We start from the raw sequence: 23,679 nt of genomic DNA on the forward strand, positions 1-23,679 counted from the left end.
CATTGAGCTTTAGCAGAGGTGGGGGTGGGATTGGAAATAAAAAATGTTAAAACATTGTGCAAGAAAGCTAGTTACATAAACCAGCTCTGAGCTGAGCCACAAGGTGCTTATCCATCACTATTCTGGATGAGTCTGGAACAGAGCTTGCAGAGTGTCCATACTCTTTTACAGGAAGGGGGAACCTATGGCCCTCCAGATATTATCATACTCCAATTGCTATTGGTTGTATAATTGCATATGGCTGCAATCCCGGGATAAACTTCCATTGACTATTGTGGGACCCACTTCTGAGAAAAAATGCATACGATTGCTCTGCTGCCTTTTTATAGCTTCCACCTTCCCTCATGTTCTCTTCTCAGTTATGCTCTTAGCCGATGCCACATATTTTTATTTCTTTTCTGCAAGGTCTGAGTTCTTTAAATGAACAGTGTAGTATTGTGCTGTGCAGTTGTGACTACCACATCTGCTGCCAGCTCCTTCCCACCTCTATTCCATAAACTTCCATGGATTGATGGCATGAAGCTTATGGCAAGATGACAAATGGATAATAAAAAGGCAAAGTGTTGGTGTTTAAAATAAACTGAAATACAACTAACATCAAACTGAGGAGGCTGGCTTACCTTTACATTGCAGAATGAAATACTTGATAGTTGGGCTAAACTTTGCATTGAAATACGTGCACTGATCTTTCATGAAGTTGCATGAAAGGCACTGGCGATTCAACAATTCAATCGTTGACACACTGAAATGCAAATATATATGCATATCTTGACAAATCACATGTCAACATTTAACAAATATGTACAAAGACGACATTAAGATAGCATGCAACATAAGCATACACTAGGTTGTATGCAATGATGGTGTAATCAGAGTAGACCCATTAAAATTAATGAACCTAAGTTTGTCATGTCTATTAATTTCAATGGGTTTACTTTAATATTAGCATTGGATACAACTGACTATGAGGACCAGTATCACAGGAAACTAGCTTAAAGGGGACAAACTTTTTGTAAATTACTTCATTCCCCCAGTCCCATTTCTATTTTCCTGAATGTTTCAATGTATACAAAACATTAACTAGACTCGGTATCAGGATCAGAAGAGAGACTGAAAGTGGCACTCGTTTTATCACAACATACATCACATATATAAAATAACATCCTTTGTAAGACCACAGAATCGTATTGTCTGTTTCTCAGGTAACTGATGGCACATGAATAAGAATGCATGGAGCTATTTCTTCAGACATTAAGGATAACAGGTTTTATAAACAAAGAGGCACAGGTCCTGTCAATCAGTTGGAAAATATGCTGCTGTTGTTCTGCTTACCTATGTAGCTGTCTTCCTCTTGGTGAACTCTCAGTACTTAAAAAATAACTGGCAATGAAAAAGAAAATTAAATACCTTTAGCTGAGATAATAGTAATTTGTTATAAAGATAATCAAAATGAGTATCATAACTGCAGCAGATATATGCAGTAGAGGATATTTTGTAATTTTTTCCCCTATTTTGACAAACTATCTCAAAATCTATTGGTACAATTAAGAGATAGATTGCAACATTATTGCCAATAGCACTGAACTGCTTTATATGGAATGTGACCTAGCTTAAAATTGTCTGTCTCTCTCTCTGTGTAGTATAATGTATAAATAATGTGTTCTCTTAACCGGGCAGATTAATTCATTCTCACATCAGGTACTGACAAAGGGCCATGTTATGATGTGGAAACCTCAGCATAATAAAAGATCCACCAGGATGAGTAGAACAGGCATAGGATGCCTGAGCTCAGCCAGGGATATGCTGGCTAAAGTGCCTCATCCCAGCTCAACCAGATATATGCCTTGTAAGAACTAGATCCTGGCTCTGCTGAAGAAAGGGTGTTCTAGTAGCATAGTGGTGGCAAAACAGGGCCACCTCTATTTCGGACTCATTTGACCTACCCACCTGGTGGAAGCTACACTAGCAAAAAAGGGTGGTATAATTCAAACTCCACTTTAAAGGGTTGTTTTCCTTCAGCCAGGCTTGGGCAGGCTCAGGCTGGCAGCAGCCCTGCTCCTGAACAGAGTTTGAAATAGGCATGTAAATTATGCTGGCTTCCTACAGTTTGGATTGCTCTGCCTACCGTATAGAAGAATTACAATCATAGAAACATTTCTTACTCAACCTTCGAAAATGCTTCTTTCCCTTGATAATACGGCAAGGGTGGCAGACAAGTCCTTTTATAAGCAAAACACCCCCAGCACATTCATCCTTACTGACGATATCCGACATTTATCCCTAAGTATTCTAAGGAACACAATTAATCTGTAGGAGATTTGAGAATGTAATCCAATATATTAGCTTTACAAGTTGTATTCAAGTTATGCTCCTTATTTATTAGAGCCTAGAAAAACCCATTTTTTATTTTAATTTCTGTTATTTCTGCCAATGTAGTCAGCCAGAAGATGTCACAGTCTATCTCTGTTCTTTATCTGAGAAAGATTCTTCAGTACCTTGACAGATGAAATGAATTAGCACTGCAATCCCTGTCTGGGGATTGGCATGGCTTAATGGAGGCTGACAGGGCTGGAAAGAGGGGTCCTTTGCCCAATCCAATACCCCCCCCCCCCAGCCTAGTGTAAAGTGGGATGGATTGCAATTTAAGTTTATCTTATGGTAGTGCTTGAAAATTAAAGAAATAGTTAATGTGGTTTCCAACAAAACAGATTTTTATCTTGATAACACATATATTTTACCTGAACAGACAAAGAAAAATAATGCTCACATCTTTTGCGTATATTCGTCATATGCCAAGATTTTGATAACTTCCCAGTTTCCTGATGTCAGATGTCTTATACTAAATTGTTCACTCTTGGTCTGCAAGAAAACAAACAAAAATAATAATAGGTATGTCAATGTCCCCACTCCTCTTCCCCCCAAATGATTTTCTGTTGCCTCCTGAATTACCTTTAAATATTATTATAATGGCATTTTCAAATGTACAAGTTTAATGTACACAAAATGCACATTAGGAAGACGGTGATCATGATCCTGTGCATGAAAGGCATTGCATTCCAAGCCTAAATATGTAGCTTGAGCCAGAGACAGACGATCAAAAGTCAGCTTGTGAAATGAGGGCTTTCTTGGCTTGCATGCAAAAATGCTACTCTGGCAGGACTTTTGAGAACAGTATTTGATGGGGTATTGAGGAACTGCTGCAAGATGTGGAAATTGGGGGAGGGAAATGGGAGGGGCTACTGTGAGCAAGTTTCTGCTCTATCTGCTTCTGAAAAACATCCCTGGATACAAGCCAGGCTGCATTTTTGAAGGCTGCTAATATGAAGTTCAAGTGTGTGTGTACATGTGGAGTGCTAATTCATTTCGTCAAGGTTTTAATCTACAAAAGTCTGGATATAGTAAATGGAAAGAAAAGAACTGACCAATTTATGGGGGGCTACCTATGATCTATGGGACGCGGATGGCGCTGTGGGTTAAAGCCTCAGCGCCTAGGGCTTGCCGATCGAAAGGTCGTGGTTCGAATCCCCGCGGCGGGGTGCGCTCCCGTTGCTCGGTCCCAGCGCCTGCCAACCTAGCAGTTTGAAAGCACCCCCAGGTGCAAGTAGATAAATAGGGACCGCTTACTGGCGGGAAGGTAAACGGCGTTTCCGTGTGCTGCGCTGGCTCACCAGATGCAGCTTTGTCACGCTGGCCACGTGACCCGGAAGTGTCTCCGGACAGCGCTGGCCCCTGGCCTCTTAAGTGAGATGGGCGCACAACCCCAGAGTCTGTCAAGACTGGCCCGTACGGGCAGGGGTACCTTTACCTTTACCTTTACCTATGATCTGCCAGTAGCTGACATTCTTTCAAAGAATGCTAAGCTTGCAGGTCTTACTCTAATGCAGCAAGACATTTCCTATGTTCTTATAGAAAAGTAAAAAGAAGAGAAATGCTTGTGGTGTCTTAAAGACAATCAGATGTACACAGAGAGACAAAATAAATAAATAGTGAATTAAAATGGCACTCAATGACAATTGATGTACACAAGGAGGGGAAAATCCCTGTTTCCCATGTTCCCCTGGGTGTGAAGGAAAGCCTTCTCTGCCAAAGCAACTATGGAGAATATTAATTGGTTTCAAAATCTGTCCTGTCCTCCCCTTCCCCTTCAAACTAAATGTGGAAGAAAGTGGACTTAGAGCTGGTGATATCTTTGGGTCTGTCCCTCTTGACTCTTGAAGAGATTTGGGAAAGAGGTATGTTCAGAGACAAGAATGCATTCCATTTGGTCACGTTTGAGAAGTGGGCCAAATGTGTCACTTAAAGGATAAAGGGACACTTAAGCCAACCATGGTCAGAAAACCCAAGCTGAAAAAAATAATAATTCAAGGGCATAATCTTGTGTTAATATAATAGCAACATATTTTTATGCACAACCATGCATTTACTGGAAACTGCAGAACTGACACATACGCTCAAGCCTTGTGTCTTTCTGAAAAGACTCGTTATTAATTTCCTTCAATCCTAAGTGACACTCTGGCTACAAGCCACAATGCTATGCGCCCTTAAAATAGCTTATTTCTGTGGGATTCAGTGGAACCAACGTTACACTTTGTCAGGCATTTCTTTTTATTTTTCATGAAAGTGATCTACCTATGCAGAGGAACTAGAGCAATTTCCAGCACCAGAGAAGTATACTGTAGTGGTATCCTGATCACAAAAATTAGGCAGCCGCACCATGTGAGCTACTTGTTCACACAGCAGGGTGTTCACATTACTCATGTGAGACTACTGCAAACGTGAGAGGACAGCAGTGGAGAAATAGCAGAGAAAATGTGATCTGTAAATTAACCTTAAGTATGTCTACTCACTTTGTGGTTTGGGAATATGTTTCTTTTTGTACCTAGTTCTATGTGATAAAAGTCTAATGAAAATAGAATTCTATTGTATACAGATATTTTAAATTCCATATACATTTTAATTCCTATGCATCTCAAATAAAATCAATATATGATGCTAATTTTAATCAGGACTACACAAAGCTTCTCTGAGGCCTGGGCCAAAACTTTGTTGGTCTCTTCCTATCCAATATATAAGGCACCTATGTACATGGAATTCTATCATACAATACTCCTTTTAAGCCCCACATGGAAGGCATGAGCTAACACTGGTTCTTTGTCCTATTTAAAGCAGCCTTATTTCTTATTGCAGCAACAGTGAATTGGTTAGGGTGGGAAACCATTTGAAAGTGTTGTAGTTACTGAAAGGGAATTATAATTACCTCCTTTGTCAGTGGCTTTTGAAAAGGATCATGTAACCCCAGATGTAATATCAACCCAGGAAAAAAAGTTTTCTTACTTCTTCCTTAGTGTTTAGTGCAGCAAAGGTAAACAGTGGTCTAAAAATGATAGCAATTTGACCCCACCTCTCTCTCTCAGTCCCAGACACAGATGAGTAGTGCAATGCAAAGAGGTTTTCCATCACTACAACCCCCAGCATCCCTCAAAACTGTTGCTGCTCTTGAAGTTCTCCCTGGAATGTCAAGTGATTGGGCCATGAGAGGCTCACATGGAATGGAGAAACTGTGAGAATTTGGTGGGGCTGCCACAGAATCATGGAATGGGAGAGTTGGAAGGGGCCGCAAAAGTCATCTAGTCCAGTCCCCTGCAATGTAGGAATCTTTTGCCTAATGTGGGGCTCAAACCCATGACCCTGAGGCTAAGAAGGAGACTTGGATCCAGAATGTGGCAGCTAGACTGGTGACTGGAAATGGCCACCAGGACTATATAACATCGGGCCTAAAGGATCTTTGTTTGCTCTCAGTATGTTCCCGAGCATGATGCAAAGTGTTGCTGCTTTAAAGCTCTAAATGGCCTCAGCATCTCCATCTGCATTGTTCAGCCTGGACACTGAGATCCAGCTCCAAGGGCCTTCTGGGAGTTCCCTTACTGCGAGAAGTGAAATTACAGGGAACCAGACAGAAGGTCTTACTGGTAGTGGCACCCACCCTGTGGAACGCCCTCTCATCAGATGTCAAGGAAATTAACAACCATATGTCTTTCAGAAGCCAACTGAAGGCAGCCCTGTATAGGGAAGTTTTTAATGTTTGATGTTTTATTGTTTTTAATATTTTGTTGAGAGCTACCCAAAGTGGCTGGGGCAACTCAAACAGATGGGCAGCTTATTCTTATTCCCATGCTTTACCAAATGAGCTATCAGGTGGATTATGGCAGAACAGAGTCTCAAACAAAGACGTGCGCTCCCAAGACCACATTCCTAGCATGTTCACACTCTTGTTTCAGCAACATCTATGCTGGCTTGGTCATGTACACAGAATGGAAGATGGCAGGATCCCCAATGAGGTGTTCTATGGGTAGCTGCCTTTAGGCACCAGGCCTGCTGGCCAACCAACTCCGTGTTATAAAGACATCTCTGGTTCCAAGCATTATACATATACATTTTTATGAGATTCCATTCAGAAGGACTAACATTTCAGTAAATGTTAATAGGATCTGAGCAACTGAGATTCACCCTGCCTATGGAAAGAATGCTAGAATATCTCTTAATTGTTATTAAAAATGTAATCAACTTAATAAAAAGAAAATAAGGTGTTCCAGCATTATCCAAAGTATAACACACAGGGGAAAGCATTAGAAGCATTCACTGACAGATCACGATAATCACGCAAAGCTTCAGTACTGCCACTGCGGCTTCCCATGGCTTTTTAAATCCCATGACATTTCACAGAATGTTCCTCTAATTACTACAGAAACATTAAATGAAATGCCACAGACAGTTGTCATATATTTCTGTCAGTACAAATGTATAAAGTACAATAAATGTGCACTTTAAAATCTACAATCTCAAGATCAATAGCATGGTATATAGGAGCAACATATCAGGCGGTGGGGAAACACACTGAAAATACAAATCCAGCACATATATTTCAAAGTCAAGTCGGCACATTCCCCAACAGACCTTGGCTGAGTCTAGGCTTGCAGCAGAATAAAGTGGGTTCTTTAAACTACTGGTGGGCAATAGCACTTTTGATAGTGACCTCATACAAAGCAAAAACAAAACAACCCTCCACATATGGCCCCATGGCCTCCCCTCTCCAAGTCTGCTCTGGAGGGTAGAGTGGACTCCCAGAACAGTGCATGTGGGGAGGACAGGGGAGATTTGTGCTACATTTTTAATGTAAGGAAGCAATAAAAAAATGTGATCTCCAACTAGTAATATATCATTTCACCATACTACCACACACTGCACCCTACCGTCTCATTCTGCTGAATGTGTAGACCAGGTCTCTGTTTCTTCCAAGTAAGTACAACCAGTGCTTTTTTCTGGGGCTACTCAAGGCTGCACCCTACTACTGCCACCTTCCCCCCCCCCCACACACACATGCTAAAAGTGTGGCACTTACTGTAACAACTTCAATGAAAGTACCAGCACCTTTTTTTCAAACAAAACCAAGCCAAAAAAAAACACTGAGTACAATGTCCTGAGATACTTAAAATGGTTCCAAATGCTCCATTCACTGGCTTCTTTGCAAGTGCTCTTTCATGAAACAGCAAAGGAATCTTTAGTCATTCACCAGCTTTCTTGCCAAATCAAATCACCACATCAAACTGCTGGGAACATGCTTTTCATCATTTCAGAGGACAGAGCTATGCATCATTTGTGTTCTGTGATTACGACTTTTGTTAATACCTACAAATCAGTGACTAAAATCAGAATATATTTGGAGCAGCGTGCAACTCAAGGCATCGTATGTCGCTTCATAAGACATTTAAGCAATGGTATAATTAATTACAGACTTGTGCAATTATGAACTTGAAATTGTGAAAGAAACTTACCTGAACATTAAACATGGCAATATGATGGAATTCACCACGACCACCTTGCTTAACAGGAACTGTCATAAAGAATTTATTGCCATCTTTAGAAAAAACTGGCTCCTCATTCTATAAAAATGAAATAGAATCAGAATTCTGAAATTTTCTGTTAAGCACTATGCTTGCCCAAGGGATCATATTACACCAATCCTGTAGTAGCTGCACAGGTTACCAATTTACCTCCAGGCACAACTGATAGTATTGGTGGCTCCCTTTAAAGTCCTAAATGGTTTGAGTCCAAGATAACCTATGGGCCCCCACCTACCATTCATCTTGCTAACTCCCTAAGATGAGAAATAGGAAGGAATACTCCTAAGGTGGAATCACATCACTATGCATGTGAAAAGCCATGTGATTCTTGCCTGGTACATTAAATTTTATTAATTAAGATCAGACAGCTGTATACACCTGACACTGCTCCTATGCACCTGTTCCAGAATATCTGCTTGAAATGCCATCCCAATACCCTTGCGAGTTCAGTGTACTTCCAGAATTTGTAATACTTCTGCAGTTAATCCAATGCTTAAAAACCATTTTGTTTGCTTCTCTTAAATTAACCTTTAATTCTTTTTCAGATTAATGGATCGACATAGTCTAGCTTAAAATGCGGACATTTACCAACATTTTATTAACAGCCAAAGTATTAATGATACGTTATTAATTGCTTTGAATGGAAAATGTGTAAGTACCTGTTTAGAAAGCCACACTTCAGACGTAAACTCATATTTCTAAAAAGAAATATATATAAAGTTATAAAATACATATACAAAATCTTGCTAATTGAAAATCATTGCATTTTGCATTTTCTTCTGTTACCTATTTAAAATGCCACACAAACAGGAATAGCAGCAGGTTGCACTTTGAACCACATAGTTCCTATAACACAGGCAATTAAGATGGCCTTTTTTAGAGAGCGCGCATGCAATTTCTTTGTTGAAACACTGCCTTCTGATTTATTTCCAGGCATCAAAGTGCTGCTGCTGACCTTTGTTTAGGATGTTGAAGAACCACTTTTCCCTGCTGGAGTCTGCTTGTCAATTGGGCTAATTTTTGGAAGCTCTCCTGTGTGTCTCAACATCCCCAGAAATATGCTTATTTGAGAGTGAGGGAGGACTCTTTTTTTGGTAGCTGCACCTAGGCTTTCAAACTAGATTCCAAGGGAAACCCATGTTGTCTCCTCAGCAGTGACCTTTCAAAAGCACCCCCTTTTTTAGAAGGGGTTTTGGCTGTAAACTGCTGGAATTGGTATTAACTGTAAATATTTGAATTTTTTAAAATTGATGCATTATGTTATTATATCCTGCTGCTGTTTTAATGTTAGGTTGTAAAGTATAATTAAAAATGTTACATGTTTCTGGCTAATTTATGTTTTTATTTTCTTTTGGAAGGTGCTTTGAGCTCTTCGGAAAAAGACACAATACAAATATTTTAAAATAATTAAATGAAGTTGTATCCTAAAGAAGATTAAATTAGCTACTGACCCTCTCAGGTGCTAAGACTGGCAGGAGGGCTTTCTTTGTTGTCTCTCTGTCTCTGTCTCTGTCTCTGTCTCTCTCTCTCTCTCTCTCTCTCTCTCTCTCTCTCTCTCTCTCTCACACACACACACACACACACACACACACCCCTACCCCTGAGTGCAGGGAATAGTGGCCTGGAAGAGGGCTTTCACTGTGGAACCCCCAAATTGCAGAACTCCCTTTTCATAGAGTTGCATCTAGCATCTTCTTTGTATAGCTTTTGCTGTACGATGAAGAAACATCACTTTTTCCTGGCTTTTGACAGTTAAGGGGTTTTGATTTATGGGACCTTCTTTTGCTAATTTTGTACTGTTCTGGCAATAATGGTTTTACTTGCTTTTATAACCGTAACTGTTTTATCTGTTCCTCTAATTGCCTGTTATACCTTATAAACAACTGAATAGGTAAATTAAATAACATGTACTCTGTACTCAGCTCTGATCTAACTCCTGGAAAGCTTTGGATTGGTCACCACTAATTTGAGTAGGAAGGCTTTTAAAACCTATGTCATTTGTTTGGGAGTGAACCTGTATTTTGATAGCTAGCATTTCAATGTTAGTATATCGGAAGCATACAAACAACGAACAATACACCTATATACAGTGTCTTTGTAACATAGCTCTGTCACACAATATCACATAATGTTTGATTTTATTAATTATTTCAGCCCATCATAACTGAATATTTATTTTATGGTTCTTTTGGTTAACAATTATACATCAAAATGAAATATTTAGATTAGCTAACTGTTCAGTGAAAAAAGTGAGCAAATGCGTGTGCTTGAATAATATTTACAAAAAGTGTGTTATTAGGAAACATTGCTAAAATGCATGTAAACAGTAGTAAGGCTGAAGTTCTAAATCTCCTGCTATTTTTTATGATTCTCAGCCTTACTCTGAGAGTTGAACTCAAACATTTTGCTTAGACATAAATCACACTTATGTCAATAACTCTGATAATGAAGAGTACTCTTGTGGTTACTAACACTGCTGGAACACAGATTTATCTTTGGCTAAAGGGCCAATTATTGCTGCTGCTGTTTGCTAAGTGCTTCCAAAGACCCTACTGAGAATCCAAATGTTTCCTCGGTGTATTGAGTTTTGGCAGGTAGAAATCTGTGTGGAACTCATGCTTCCTCTCCACACACCCAGCAGCCCTCCCTACTAGATTATCATGCCCAGCTTTTGAGAAGAAGTAAAAGCATGGCAGCAGGGCAGGTGTTTGTGTGTTTTTCCATTCAGAACAATGTGTTCCACATTATTTCAACCACAAGGTGAATTCTAACTCATGGAAATAAATTGGCCTCTGGCACTGGCAGTACAACAAGCAAACAAATTAAAAATAAGGACCAAAAGCATGTGCTCTGCATACAGGGACAATAACTGTAAATCTATCCTATGAAAACAATAACAAAAATAAATTGCATACCATGCTACAAGCACCAGTTGTCGTCTCGCACACTGTAAGGATGGACAGGTTCTGAGGTCTGTTTAACCACCGCACGACAGTTTTAGTATTGCTGACCCACTTCACCATCATTATGTAATATTCTCTATGGTAGATACACATTTAAAAATACAGTGGTTATATTGTCCCCACATAAGCTGTGAAATTATATCCTGTGCACTGCAATAAAGGACACTGATCCATTATTCCACTCAGCATTATACTGGTAACAAACCACATTCCAAGAGCACTTTCAGATTCAACATGCAAAACATACATAGTGAAATTATTGAACAGTGACTGTACAGTGGTACCTCCGGTTATGTACTTAATTTGTTCCGGAGGTCTGTTCCTAACCGGAAACTGTTCTTAACCTGAAGCACCATTTTAGCTATTGGGGCCTCCCGCTGCCGCCGCACCACCGGAGCACGATTTCTGTTCTCATCCTGAAGCAAAGTTCTTAACCAGAGGTACTATTTCTAGGTTAGTGGAGTCTGTAACCTGAAGCGTATGTAACCTGAAGCATATGTAACCCGAGGTACCACTGTACTGTATTTTACAAAATTGACATAACAATTGGTTTACTGGTCACCAGCTGCCATGTTGCTCTTAACAACTTAGGATGCCTTATGTTTTACAGTTTTGCTTTAGGTTTTGTAACAAACAGTAGTGTTTTCAGTGATATGAAGTAGTCAGAAATAATGTAAAATGCCAAGGACATTCTGCAAACACTCTGTGCAAAAAGGGTAGCCGACAAAGCAGCACGGATACTTGCTTCCATGGAAAAAAAGAAAAGAATAATAATAATCCCCAGCACTGTATTGCCAAATAGATTGCCTGCCTACAAACATTTGTAGCTAAATCGGTTTTATCAGTGGTACAGAAAAATGCTCTCTCCTTCTAAATCCTTGTTAGATTGCCATGATGAAACTGTTACCAAGACCACCAAGTACAATCTGTCATGTCTAGGCAGTTCAGTACATTATTTGTGGCTACTGACAAACAGCTATCACCTATCATACTCTACTAGCTGACTCCTTACCCACCAGACCTTCTATGGGAAATGTGGGCTGTTGAGGAGGCTGCGACACTCAGTGCTAATACTGGGGGCGGGGTTAAGGTTAATGAAGGATACGCATCATTGTAACCATATTAAGTATCACTCCCAATCCACACACCACAGAATTTCAGGGAATATCTTCACATTTTCTCTCATTTTTTACAGGAAATTCCCAATGTTCAGGGGTGATGACTTTTCACCTTTCTCTTCCACATAAAAGCCTCAGAATCAGCACACCCCTAATTTAAGCTACTCTAGGAAGCTGGGGTGCAATTTTCAAGTACTGTACTGAATGAAGCAAAACTCCATTATCTTATACAATGCTACTCAAAAGACAGTGGCTTCAATAATGCAACTCTAAGCACATTTTAGCAAGAGGATCATAGCATATGGATAACATGACAATGTAGATTTGATTAAATGTTCGTTATTGTTTTTACTGATATATATATACCTATATTTCCAAACTGTAGGAATGATGAATCACACTATGTATAGATATAGGTATAAACACACACGCACACACACACACACACACACACACACACACACACACACACACAGATATTTCTACAGATGTGCATGCAAAGACTGAGAGATACAGTTCAGAACAACATAGTTGAATGAATGAATTCATAGTTGAATATGCCCTGACATCTGTAGCATTTGGGAATGTTTTACTACCCATTCCATCTGATGCTTAGCTCCTATTTGATTAGCAAGGAACTTTAATAAGTCATCTTTCTATGCATCATATACCATCTCTTTGGGAAAGTATGTTTTAGTGCTTTTCCCCTTTTAATTTGATGATTCAAATTGTTTGTATTAAAATGCATTCTAATACATTTATTAGAATAAAAAACTGTCAGAATCCAGCCTGGGTCATCCAAACCCCAGCAGCACAGAGCAAGACCAAGAAAGAAATCTTAACATACACAGTCATTAGAGTAAGGACTGTTTTCAATGTATATACAATAACACACAATTTCTGTGGAGTGGGGGAAGAAGAGATAGAAATTGGACAATCTCTCTCTCACACACAAACACACACACACACACACACCATATATATGAATGGTTTATACTGCTTTAGAGCAGCAATATTCAGTAACCAGAGCATGATTTCATAGATAAAATGGATTTTCCTAGAAATGTACATGGTCTTCAAGGCTTCTGTAAAGTAACAGCAGAATGGATTTTTAAACAAGCTCCAACTCAAAGAGAATATATCAAATGCATGGAGCTTTTAGTAAGAATGTATGAACCACAGTTTTAAAAACAAGACTGTTGTCACTTTGATCTGCAGCATTCTTGCAATCTTCCAGCTGGTGGGATATTACTTATGTGCCTACACTTGGTTGAAATGAAAAAAAATTCCTTCCAGTAGCACCTTAAAGACCAACTAAGTTAGTTCTTGGTATGAGCTTTTGTGTGCATGCACACTTCTTCAGATAACAGAAGAAGTGTGCATGCACACGAAAGCTCATACCAAGAACTAACTTAGTTGGTCTTTAAGGTGCTACTGGAAGGAAATTTTTTTGTTTTGACTATGGCAGACCAACACGGCTACCTATCTGTAATTGGTTGAAATGATTAGAGAAAGCCATGTTTAATAGTCAGAGCCAGAAGGATGAGTTAGAAGCATTTCCAGGTATGATTGAGTCTTGGTATGGTACAATCAGGTCACATCTACACTATATGTGCACATTTCTACCACTTTCACAGGCTTGGCTTCCCTCAAAGAATCCTGGATGGGCTTTACTAAAGTAATGGCTACAGGTTCTAGTTCTGGGGTTGGTCAGTTTCCATAAAGAACTTTGTGCTTAAAAAAGAAGGGAAGCATCAATATTCTAGGAATTCTATAAAAAACTTTATTGGAATACAAGCCTATGAGTGGGATTACCAGTTTAAAGAGAGTGTCAATTTTGGGCATTAAATATGTGAAGAATTATTTGTGTTTTCAAGTAAGAAAAGAGATGGAACAGAAACTGGCAAGCTGTAACTTAGTAGCTGTAGTCTCCCGATACTGGTTGGCTATGATGTCAAGAGAACCTGAACAGTGGTGGCCATACTCTGTAATGGTCCCTTGAGCAAAATCCTCTTTTTTTGCAGGGGAGGCTCCAAATTGAGTTTGATGATATACCTGTATCCAACTACATACCTTCTGATCGGAGGTGAAATATGATTATGAAGAGAAGACGTTTAATTAAATATGATGTCTATGATGTTTTTTCCAGCTACATGTTACGTCCAGAAAACTGCTGCAGGACTGTTATCTTAAACCGAGATTAACTTCAATTTATTTGTGCATGTACACAGATTGTTAATTTTCAGATAATATAGCTGCTTACCTTGATTTAAAGCCATCTGGTGGCATGAGTTCCAATGTATGTGTTGGTCCATACAGATTGACTACGTATAACTTGACTGTTGGATTCATTTCACCTGCCTTTGAAAAGAATGGATGAATAAGTGTGATATGTATTTGCAGAGACACAGAGAAGAACCACAGCTGTATGTGAAAATGTTAAAAGATGGATAGCATAGCTAACCAATTGTCATTGGATACATACATTAGTTGAATTCATGTGTCTTAACCAAATGTTGAGAATGCCCAACCCTATGCTCCCTGCTATGAGGCCATGAATGACTACATACAAGAAAACATATATTCCTGTAGGCCTGGCGGAATGCATTACATATCCAGAGTAAAATGATTTAAAAACAAGGATTTTAATCTAAAATGGGGGGAAAGAACAACTATTATTGAAAACATTTACTTTCTGGGTGGACTATTCTGACTCCTGTCTTTGTAGTTTGGGGAAGATGTGTACTGCACACACAAAACATTGTAAAAGTGGAGATCAGGTTTTCAAGTTAAGCTGTGTAAAAAGAAAGAAAAACACCTAACCTTAGTTATCACTTGCTTGCAGCCCAAATATGCTGCTGTCATGGTGTTACTTTGGTGTGTTTTTTTAATCTTCTTCGTCGCTGACTGATTCTAGCTAATCAGGAATTATATAGTGACTACATTAACAAGGCATCAGAGAGCCAATCAGGACCACTTCACGACACCACTGAGGGCAAATGAATCTCTCAGATTGTCCTTGTTCTGATGGGGGATGGATGTGTCATCACTGCTGCAGAATGCAAGCAGTCTGGCATTCTTTTCTCATTGCATATGTGTTTTCACTGAAATAATTCAAGTCATAGATGGCCAGCTGCATGGCAGAATTTGGACAGAACCTGAATTTTGATGCCATCCATATGCATTTCATTCCTTTCACTGAAATGTCCATTTGAATGTGCAATGCCATCCCAATAATGTTGCACTGAATCAACTACATATGAGATTAGGATGAGGGAATGTTGCCACAAGAGGGATGTGTTCTGTCTTCCCTGACACCCATCACCTTGTAAATACTTTTCACAGGGGTATGTCAAAGTTGCTGAAAAGGATTGGTGCTTTTTGTATGGGATGAAAGCATTTGTAAAAAGTGCCATGGAAACTCTATTTTGGCTCAGCAGCAGTCATAAATATTCCAGTAGTAATGAAGTGGAATACTGTACTGCAATAACAAAGTCCTTTGTCAATATTACCAGATCACTAGCTTCATAATTAATTATGGTGAATTGAAAGCTAACAGAAGTATTAAATAAAGGTAAAGGTTTTATTACCATAATTCTGCATTGCCTGTGATAAATGGAACTAGACTTTCATTTCCTCTTCCCAAAGCTTAATTTTATTGTACAGCTTGTCTTTAATTTTGTTTTCCTTTTGGCACTATAGAATAAGACATTGCTAAAGAAAACTAACAAAGCGATTCTAGAGATTAATTTTCCTGCTACTGAAAAGAAACAGGATATCAACTGATTTATTAAGTAAAAATAGTGTTGCCATTCAGTTGTAGGCACTGTCATATCATTTAACAATTTAATTTAGTTAAACGAAATAATTGTGACTGTCAAACAGATCCTATTGCATGATAATATTATTAACTTGTTATGTTTATATTAGTTTTTATTTATGATTTACTAATATTGATAGGTGAATGCAAATATTCACAGCAAAAAAATATCCTTGAAATCTTGCTGATCCAAATGCTTGTAAAAAATACCCAAACCCTCCAGATGTGCATCATATGTAGTTATATAAATATATTAAGTTATTTTGTCCTATACTAAACAAAAGAGCTTTTGTTTTATTCTTTAATCCAGAAAAGAACAAAGCTTTTGTAGCTTTTTGAGAAAACAGTGTGTACAGTAATTTCTGTAAAAACCATGACAACAAAAAATGGCTTCCTTTCCTTTTTGAAATAACTGTTTTGGTAACACTGAACACTATACCTTATGCAAGTAATGAAGATTGTAAAGTTTCCTTACCTTTGGATAAGGGTACTGTTTTCCTCTGGGATACAGGAATCCAGTAAACCGGGGAATAACCATGTTTGGTACCAATGAGTCGTTTATCATAAGAAATGCCAGCCTCTCTCCATCAGGTGACCACCAGTGAGTTATGTGAGAATGAAGGAGCTCCTCTGGGGGAGGGGAGGGAAAATGTTATTAAAACCCATGAAATTAACAATTGGCATATATAATTCAGATCCCAATCTGAGGGAAGAATCCTAATCCACTGACTGCCCACAACAGTTTCACCACTTTCTCCACTGTTGTCTAAAGTCTGACTGAAGATTGCTTTATATACACATTTTGCTGCTGTTGGCAAACTTCCTACTGTTAAAAATAAATCAAACAGAGCAAACAGACAATGCTACATTATTTTGTACCAGTTAGGCCATAGCACAGCCAGGAGGCTGTGATTTTGTATATTCAACTAGATTAGTACTGTTTTGAAATCTGTTCTTCAATATCTCAAAAAAAAAAAAATACTGCAAAAAGGCTTTTCTTTTCTTTTTTTTTTGTAGATCACATTCTCAGAATACTTAGAATTTCTGTGATTGTGGGGTTTCAGCTTACTTTATTCTTTCAAGCTGACCCAAGGTGGTGTGTCTGTTTCCTCTCCAGTAAACCTTTCTGCAGTCTCCTTAGCTGCTCACACTTCCTGATCTGAAAACACTCAATTGGAGGAGTAACCTCATGATATCTTTACCTAGTCTTCATCTGTGGAAAGCTGGAGAGGCTGCAGAGTGAAGACCACTGGTGGGATGATTTAATGAATGAAAGAAACAGACACCTGAGAATTTCATTGAGACACACTCTCTCTCTCTATATATATATATTTTATATATATATATATATATATATATATATATATATATATATATATGCAGGTTTTGGTGTCCTCGGGTGTCCAAAACCTGCATTCCTGTACCCGTGAAAATCTACGAAAGCAAATATATATATATATATATATATATATATATATATATATATATATATATATAGAAGTGGCTGTATCTCCTTCCATAGTCTTGTGAAAAATATAAATTGAGATGCTGCAGGAAGAAATGTAAAATGCCAACAGCTTTTTAGCTGCCTTGCATGAACCACAATTTCTAATGCTTGTCTTTATAACCACAGATTACTTCCAGGGCACTGTTGGGTCCCTTATTATTCTGCATACCTATATTTATTTGTATCAGAATAGTTATATGCAACCAAAGTATAATATTTGTGATGCAATGCAAAACTAATAGTCATATTTATAAGTTGAGCATGATCATATACAATTTCTGCAAATATGCCAATGAAAAATAGGTGGAGTAATTTTCAGGGCTGTTATGCAAAATAATGTATGTTCTTGTTCTGTTCCCTTCCCCATACAATAGTTTTCTTCTTGAAACAAGAAAATAAGGATTTTGACAATTTAAATGATCGCAAACAAAAGCTTATATATAGGCATCCCTTTGTTATAATGCAGACAATTTTGCAAGAAAATATTAAAAAGAAAAATCAACAGCATTGTCCTATAATGAACAGATTGTTCTCAGAAAAATTGAATGCATGTATGTCCTCTGCATTTCTAATAAAGTTGCATCTCTGCAATTTACCTTCATATAACCAGTCTGCAATTCCATTAAATACAATTCCTTCTTTTCCAGACGATGTTAGTCGCAATGAGCTACTCTTTACATCAGGCTGGTAGTAGATGTTATTTTCAAAAATGTAAATCTAAATTAAGTAAGAGGGGAAAAGGTTTAATGCAGAAGCTAATGAATATTTTCAAGTTCAGTGACAGGGAAAAAAATATGCAGTTTAATAATATTATGTACTGTAAAGGATAACTCTTTCTAGTTTTCCACCAGCCATTTCCTTCCATTTACTGCTTTTTATTGTGATGTAGATTCCAGACATTACCAGAATGTGGAAATGGACAGAAGCTGAATAACGCACATTCACATTCACCCTGTTGACCCTCTCACAACTCCAAAATATTCTCATTCATCTACATAGCAAATGTTGTTTTGCTTCATGCTGTTCCTGAGAGGGACCAAGATAGTAGGCTGTATGCTGAAATAGGACTGAAACTGAAGGACATAGCTGATATCCACAAGCTAAAGCTTATTTTGCTATTTCATCGTCTCTATATTCTAGTTTTCTGGAAGTCCTACAACCTGTGTTACGGCCACCCAGCTGTGTCAGCTGTCCTGCTGTCATTGTTGGACCATAAATATTCAATCTGTTAGTGGAGCTGAGAGTTGTTAGTGCACAGTAGACCTAATGCACTTTACAGTTTAGTTGCTGAATATCCTGCCCCTCTGTGAGCTGGGCCCAGCAAATCCCCTCAGAACCCACCTCACCAGAGCAGCTCCCTCTGCCTCTCCCTCCCTTGCAGCTGGGCCCCAGCTCCAACCACGTCACAGCGGAGTGACCCAGCAGCGAAATGTGTAGCCCCACAAGAAACAGGAAGGGAAGGGAGAATGTGCAGTCATTTCCTAACCTCGCCCCATGATGTGCTCTGCTTTCCCTCTCTGCCCTTGCCACCTAAGATCAGTTCCTCCTCTCCAGATATCTGGTAAACATATCCATTCATAATTATATTTATTATTCTACCTGTGCTTTTTTCTAGAAAAAAAGGTGCCAGTACTGTGTACCAGCACATACCGCCAGAAAAAAGAACTGGTCCCACATATATGACTTTTTAGTTGCCATTCTAATTCCAGGGTCCACCAGCCACCATATGCATATAAATTGATTTGATGCATGTGTTCTTGTTGTTTTGATCTCTCTCTGTATACTTTTAAAAAAAGTATTTATGGAAATATTGTAACTGTTTATATGTTTTCATTATATTGTAATTCACTTTGGGATGCCTCGTGTGAAGAGAATCATAAATGATATATATATATATATATATATATATATATATATATATATATATGTGTGTGTAGGTTTTGGTGTCCTCGGGTGTCTTCCCGTGTAAAAGTTGGGGTGTCTAGGCGACGTTTCGACGAGGTCTCACTCGTCATCTTCAGGCTGGTGCTTTCGGCTTCTTGTTACTGGAACAGAGCAGGATCTCAGTGTTTGAGTTCCTATAAATACTGTTGAGGGGGTGTGGTGTATAGCCTCCAATGTTCTGGGCAGAGGGGAAGTTCCCAGGCTAGTGTGCCTTTTCTTCTTTTGTTCCTTAATTACTTGAGGGATATCTTGAGTGATTTCTTGAGTGATATCCTGAGTACCACTTAGGTGGGTCATTAGGTGTGGATTAGTTGCTAAAGTCTTTGTGTCTTGACCTCTTGAACTTTGTGAAGAGTTTTTCTGAGAAGATGGCTGTATTGCACTTAGTTGTGCTCTGGCTTGGCTTCGTGTATAGGGGCGAGCTGTGGTTTTGTGGCCTGTGTCAGCCAGATCTGTGTGGTTTTGTGGCCTGTGTCAGCCAGACACCCGAGGACACCAAAACCTACATTCCTGTACCCGTGAAAATCTACGAAAGCATATATATATATATATATATGCAGGTTTTGGTGTCCTCGGGTGTCTTCCCGTGTAAAAGTTGGGGTGTCTAGGCGACGTTTCGACGAGGTCTCACTCGTCATCTTCAGGCTGGTGCTTTCGGCTTCTTGTTACTGGAACAGAGCAGGATCTCAGTGTTTGAGTTCCTATAAATACTGTTGAGGGGGTGTGGTGTATAGCCTCCAATGTTCTGGGCAGAGAGGAAGTTCCCAGGCTAGTGTGCCTTTTCTTCTTTTGTTCCTTAATTACTTGAGGGATATCTTGAGTGATTTCTTGAGTGATATCTTGAGTACCACTTAGGTGGGTCATTAGGTGTGGATTAGTTGCTAAAGTCTTTGTGTCTTGACCTCTTGAACTTTGTGAAGAGTTTTTCTGAGAAGATGGCTGTACTGCACTTAGTTGTGCTCTGGCTTGGCTTCGTGTATAGGGGCGAGCTGTGGTTTTGTGGCCTGTGTCAGCCAGATCTGTGTAGGGATTGCAGGGGGGTGCAGCATCCGGAGGTGCCACCATGGTTTGGCTACTGGATGGTGTCTGTAATTTATCTGTGGAGAGGGTCTGGGTTTGGGTCTGGTGTGGTTGATTGGTGATGGCGTTCTGTGTGCCTCTGGATCTGGTGTCAGTTTTTGTGGGGAGGGCTAATTTCCAGATGTCTGGCAAGCGGGATGTGTCGTCACGCTTGTTCATGTTGTGAGGGTGTTTCTCTATCTCGATGGCTTCCATGATTATTCTCTTGTGGTGATGTTCCATGTTAAAGAGCAATTTGGAATCTGCAAAATTAATTTCGTGTCCTGTTTCTTTCATGTGTTGGAAAAGAGAGGAAGTTTTTTCTTCTTTTTTGACGGCATTCTTGTGTTCTGCGATACGTGCATTTATTCGTCTGTTTGTTTGTCCAATGTGTTGTCCCAGACCCTCTCCACAGATAAATTACAGACACCATCCAGTAGCCAAACCATGGTGGCACCTCCGGATGCTGCACCCCCCTGCAATCCCTACACAGATCTGGCTGACACAGGCCACAAAACCACAGCTCGCCCCTATACACGAAGCCAAGCCAGAGCACAACTAAGTGCAGTACAGCCATCTTCTCAGAAAAACTCTTCACAAAGTTCAAGAGGTCAAGACACAAAGACTTTAGCAACTAATCCACACCTAATGACCCACCTAAGTGGTACTCAAGATATCACTCAAGAAATCACTCAAGATATCCCTCAAGTAATTAAGGAACAAAAGAAGAAAAGGCACACTAGCCTGGGAACTTCCTCTCTGCCCAGAACATTGGAGGCTATACACCACACCCCCTCAACAGTATTTATAGGAACTCAAACACTGAGATCCTGCTCTGTTCCAGTAACAAGAAGCCGAAAGCACCAGCCTGAAGATGACGAGTGAGACCTCGTCGAAACGTCGCCTAGACACCCCAACTTTTACACGGGAAGACACCCGAGGACACCAAAACCTGCATTCCTGTACCCGTGAAAATCTACGAAAGCATATATATATATATATATATATATATATCCAATATGGATACTAGCACTCCAAACCAGAACTGTGAATTCTCATTTCAGAATAAAAAACGATAGTTCCACATAGGCATTTGACACTGTGTACACAGTATACACAAAGGGTTGTATACTGGATCCCTTATGTATCCCTTATGAAGTGTTACAGCGGTAGACCAAAAATGGTGGTCCTCTAATAAGTGGCTATTTTTTCCTAGGTTTTTAAAAACATTTATTCCTTCCCTTATTCATTTACTGTATATACTCGAGTATAAGCCAACTTTTTCAGCACATTTTTAATACTGAAAAAGCCCCCCCCCCCACGGCTTATACTCGAGTGAGGCCGGTGGCAGCGGTGGCGGAGGGACGAGCAGCCCGAAAGGAGCCCTTTCTCACCGCTGGTCCCGCCACCGCCGCCCGCCTCTCGCAAGAGCAGGCACAGGAGCCATGGTTGGGAGAGGTGCTGCGCTGTACTGTGCCTCTCCCAGCCGGGTTCCTATGCCTGCTCTTGCGAGCGGCAGAGGCAGCAGCGGAGGGGCGAGCAGCCCAAAAGGAGCCCTTTTGGGCTGCTCCTTCCTCCTCCACTGCCTTTGCTGCCACCACCAGGTTTGTGGTGCCTTAGCTTATATTCGGGTCAGCTTATACTTGATGCAGTGGTACCTCGGGTTAAGTACTTAATTCGTTCCGGAGGTCCGTTCTTAACCTGAAACTGTACTTAACCTGAAGCACCACTTTAGCTAATGGGGCCTCCTGCTGCCGCTGCGCCACCAGAGCACGATTTCTGTTCTCATCCTGAAGCAAAGTTCTTAACCTGAAGCACTATTTCTGGGTTGGCGGAGTCTGTAACCTGAAGTGTATGTAATCTGAGGCGTATGCAACCTGAGGTAACACTGTATAAGGTATCTTTTACAGTCTCTTACTATTTTACTCTCTTTTGGACTCAAAGTTACTCATTAAAGTTGTCCTTTCCTATGTGCTTGTAAACAGCGGCCTCAAACAGCTGTGTTTCCACAGAACTTAATTACTTTTTATAATGTAATTGCATAACAGAAAAGAACATACTAGCAATAGTGTAAAAAACAATGCACATCTGATACTTTAAAAATACACAGGTATCTATCACTATAATCAGTTTAGGAGAACACAAAACCTTCTCATCTTTACACATAACAGTATGACCTTTGCTCCTTCAGCTCAAACACTCAGGGCTTCTGGGGCACAGCACTCCCACAGAGAATGTCAAGCAATTTTGGTTTAAAGAAACATGCCCCCTAAAGCTCAAAGCAATACACTCTTTCCTATCTCACACACACATTTTATACTTTTATTTGAACATTTCTATCAATCTATTGTTCTCTGGCCAATCAGGTCTATACAGCACTCAGTGTATCCAAATCCCAAAGTACAGAATGACCCAATTTCTAAACAAGAGGAATGTATTTAGAAGGACTTTAAATGATTTCAACTTTTTGAATAAATCCATGAGAGGCACTGTTAAATAAATGAGAGGACTGTTAAATCAGTAGTTCTACAAATATTAAATAAAAGAAGTGACAGCATCCAGTTTTAGGAAAGATGTGAAACTCATGTAATAATTAAAATAATGAAAGGCTACATAACCTACAGGCATGAAATGGAAGTGTTGCTTGTTTCTCTAGCCTTCTAAAAATATTACTACTTATATTAGATTTAGCCCCAAGGTATAAGATTCACAGGTTTAAGACTGAATGTTGTGTAAGCAGACTTCTACCTGTGCCGTGGGACTTCACCTTCCCCTCCTTCCCCACTGTACCCCCAAAATCTGCCCTGGAAGATCTTCCAAAGATGAGAAATCCATTCCACCAATTGTGTCCATTCCACTGGTGGGCACTGTTGAACTGCACCCAGAAGTAGTACTGTATGTTATTTATAGGACTAATGAAGATAATATTCATTATTTATTTTTAATACTAATCTCAGATACCAATCAACTCAATGAAAGAATTGTTTTCTGTTTCTCTACTCCTGTATCATCTTGGAAAAGATGCAAAGCATTCATAAACTTTCACTTAAAAGTTCTATTAGCTATGCTATGACTTATCAGATCCACATAAACATGCTGTCTACTGGAGAGAATCTTGCACCCACTTTGCTCCTCCGTGGTCCTTTTAGCATGGACAGCATGCTGCAACAGCTAAGCCAAAGTCTGACTGAACCCTGGATTGTGGGGTTAAGGTCTCTCCTTCCTCCTTCGCTCCTCTTTGGGAGCAGGCTAAGAATGGCTGACTCTTGGACCATGCCAGCTGAATCTGCTCCCTTTTGGCTGCTCATCCATTTATATTAGCTGGCTTGAATTGCACTGCCAACCTGCACAACACAAGGAAAAATAT

At 39.6% G+C, this 23,679-nt stretch overlaps 1 protein-coding gene across 3 annotated transcripts in view; it reads right to left on the reverse strand.

Moving 5' to 3' along the window:
- DPP10 (dipeptidyl peptidase like 10) overlaps positions 1-23,679 on the reverse strand; it is a 582,520-nt gene that overhangs the window by 32,855 nt on the left and 525,986 nt on the right. For all 3 annotated transcript variants that reach the window (XM_081921713.1, XM_081921712.1, XM_081921714.1), the window contains 9 exons: positions 17,906-18,026; positions 16,278-16,432; positions 14,246-14,343; positions 10,817-10,940; positions 8,561-8,599; positions 7,833-7,940; positions 2,768-2,859; positions 1,333-1,380; positions 621-742 (listed from right to left, as the gene is read on the reverse strand). In XM_081921713.1, coding sequence (XP_081777839.1) covers positions 621-742; positions 1,333-1,380; positions 2,768-2,859; positions 7,833-7,940; positions 8,561-8,599; positions 10,817-10,940; positions 14,246-14,343; positions 16,278-16,432; positions 17,906-18,026 — 907 coding nt within the window. The remainder of the gene's footprint in view (positions 1-620; positions 743-1,332; positions 1,381-2,767; positions 2,860-7,832; positions 7,941-8,560; positions 8,600-10,816; positions 10,941-14,245; positions 14,344-16,277; positions 16,433-17,905; positions 18,027-23,679) is intronic.

This window comes from Podarcis melisellensis (assembly GCF_964234715.1).
Source record: "Podarcis melisellensis genome assembly, chromosome: 1".
Taxonomy (NCBI): domain Eukaryota; kingdom Metazoa; phylum Chordata; class Lepidosauria; order Squamata; family Lacertidae; genus Podarcis; species Podarcis melisellensis.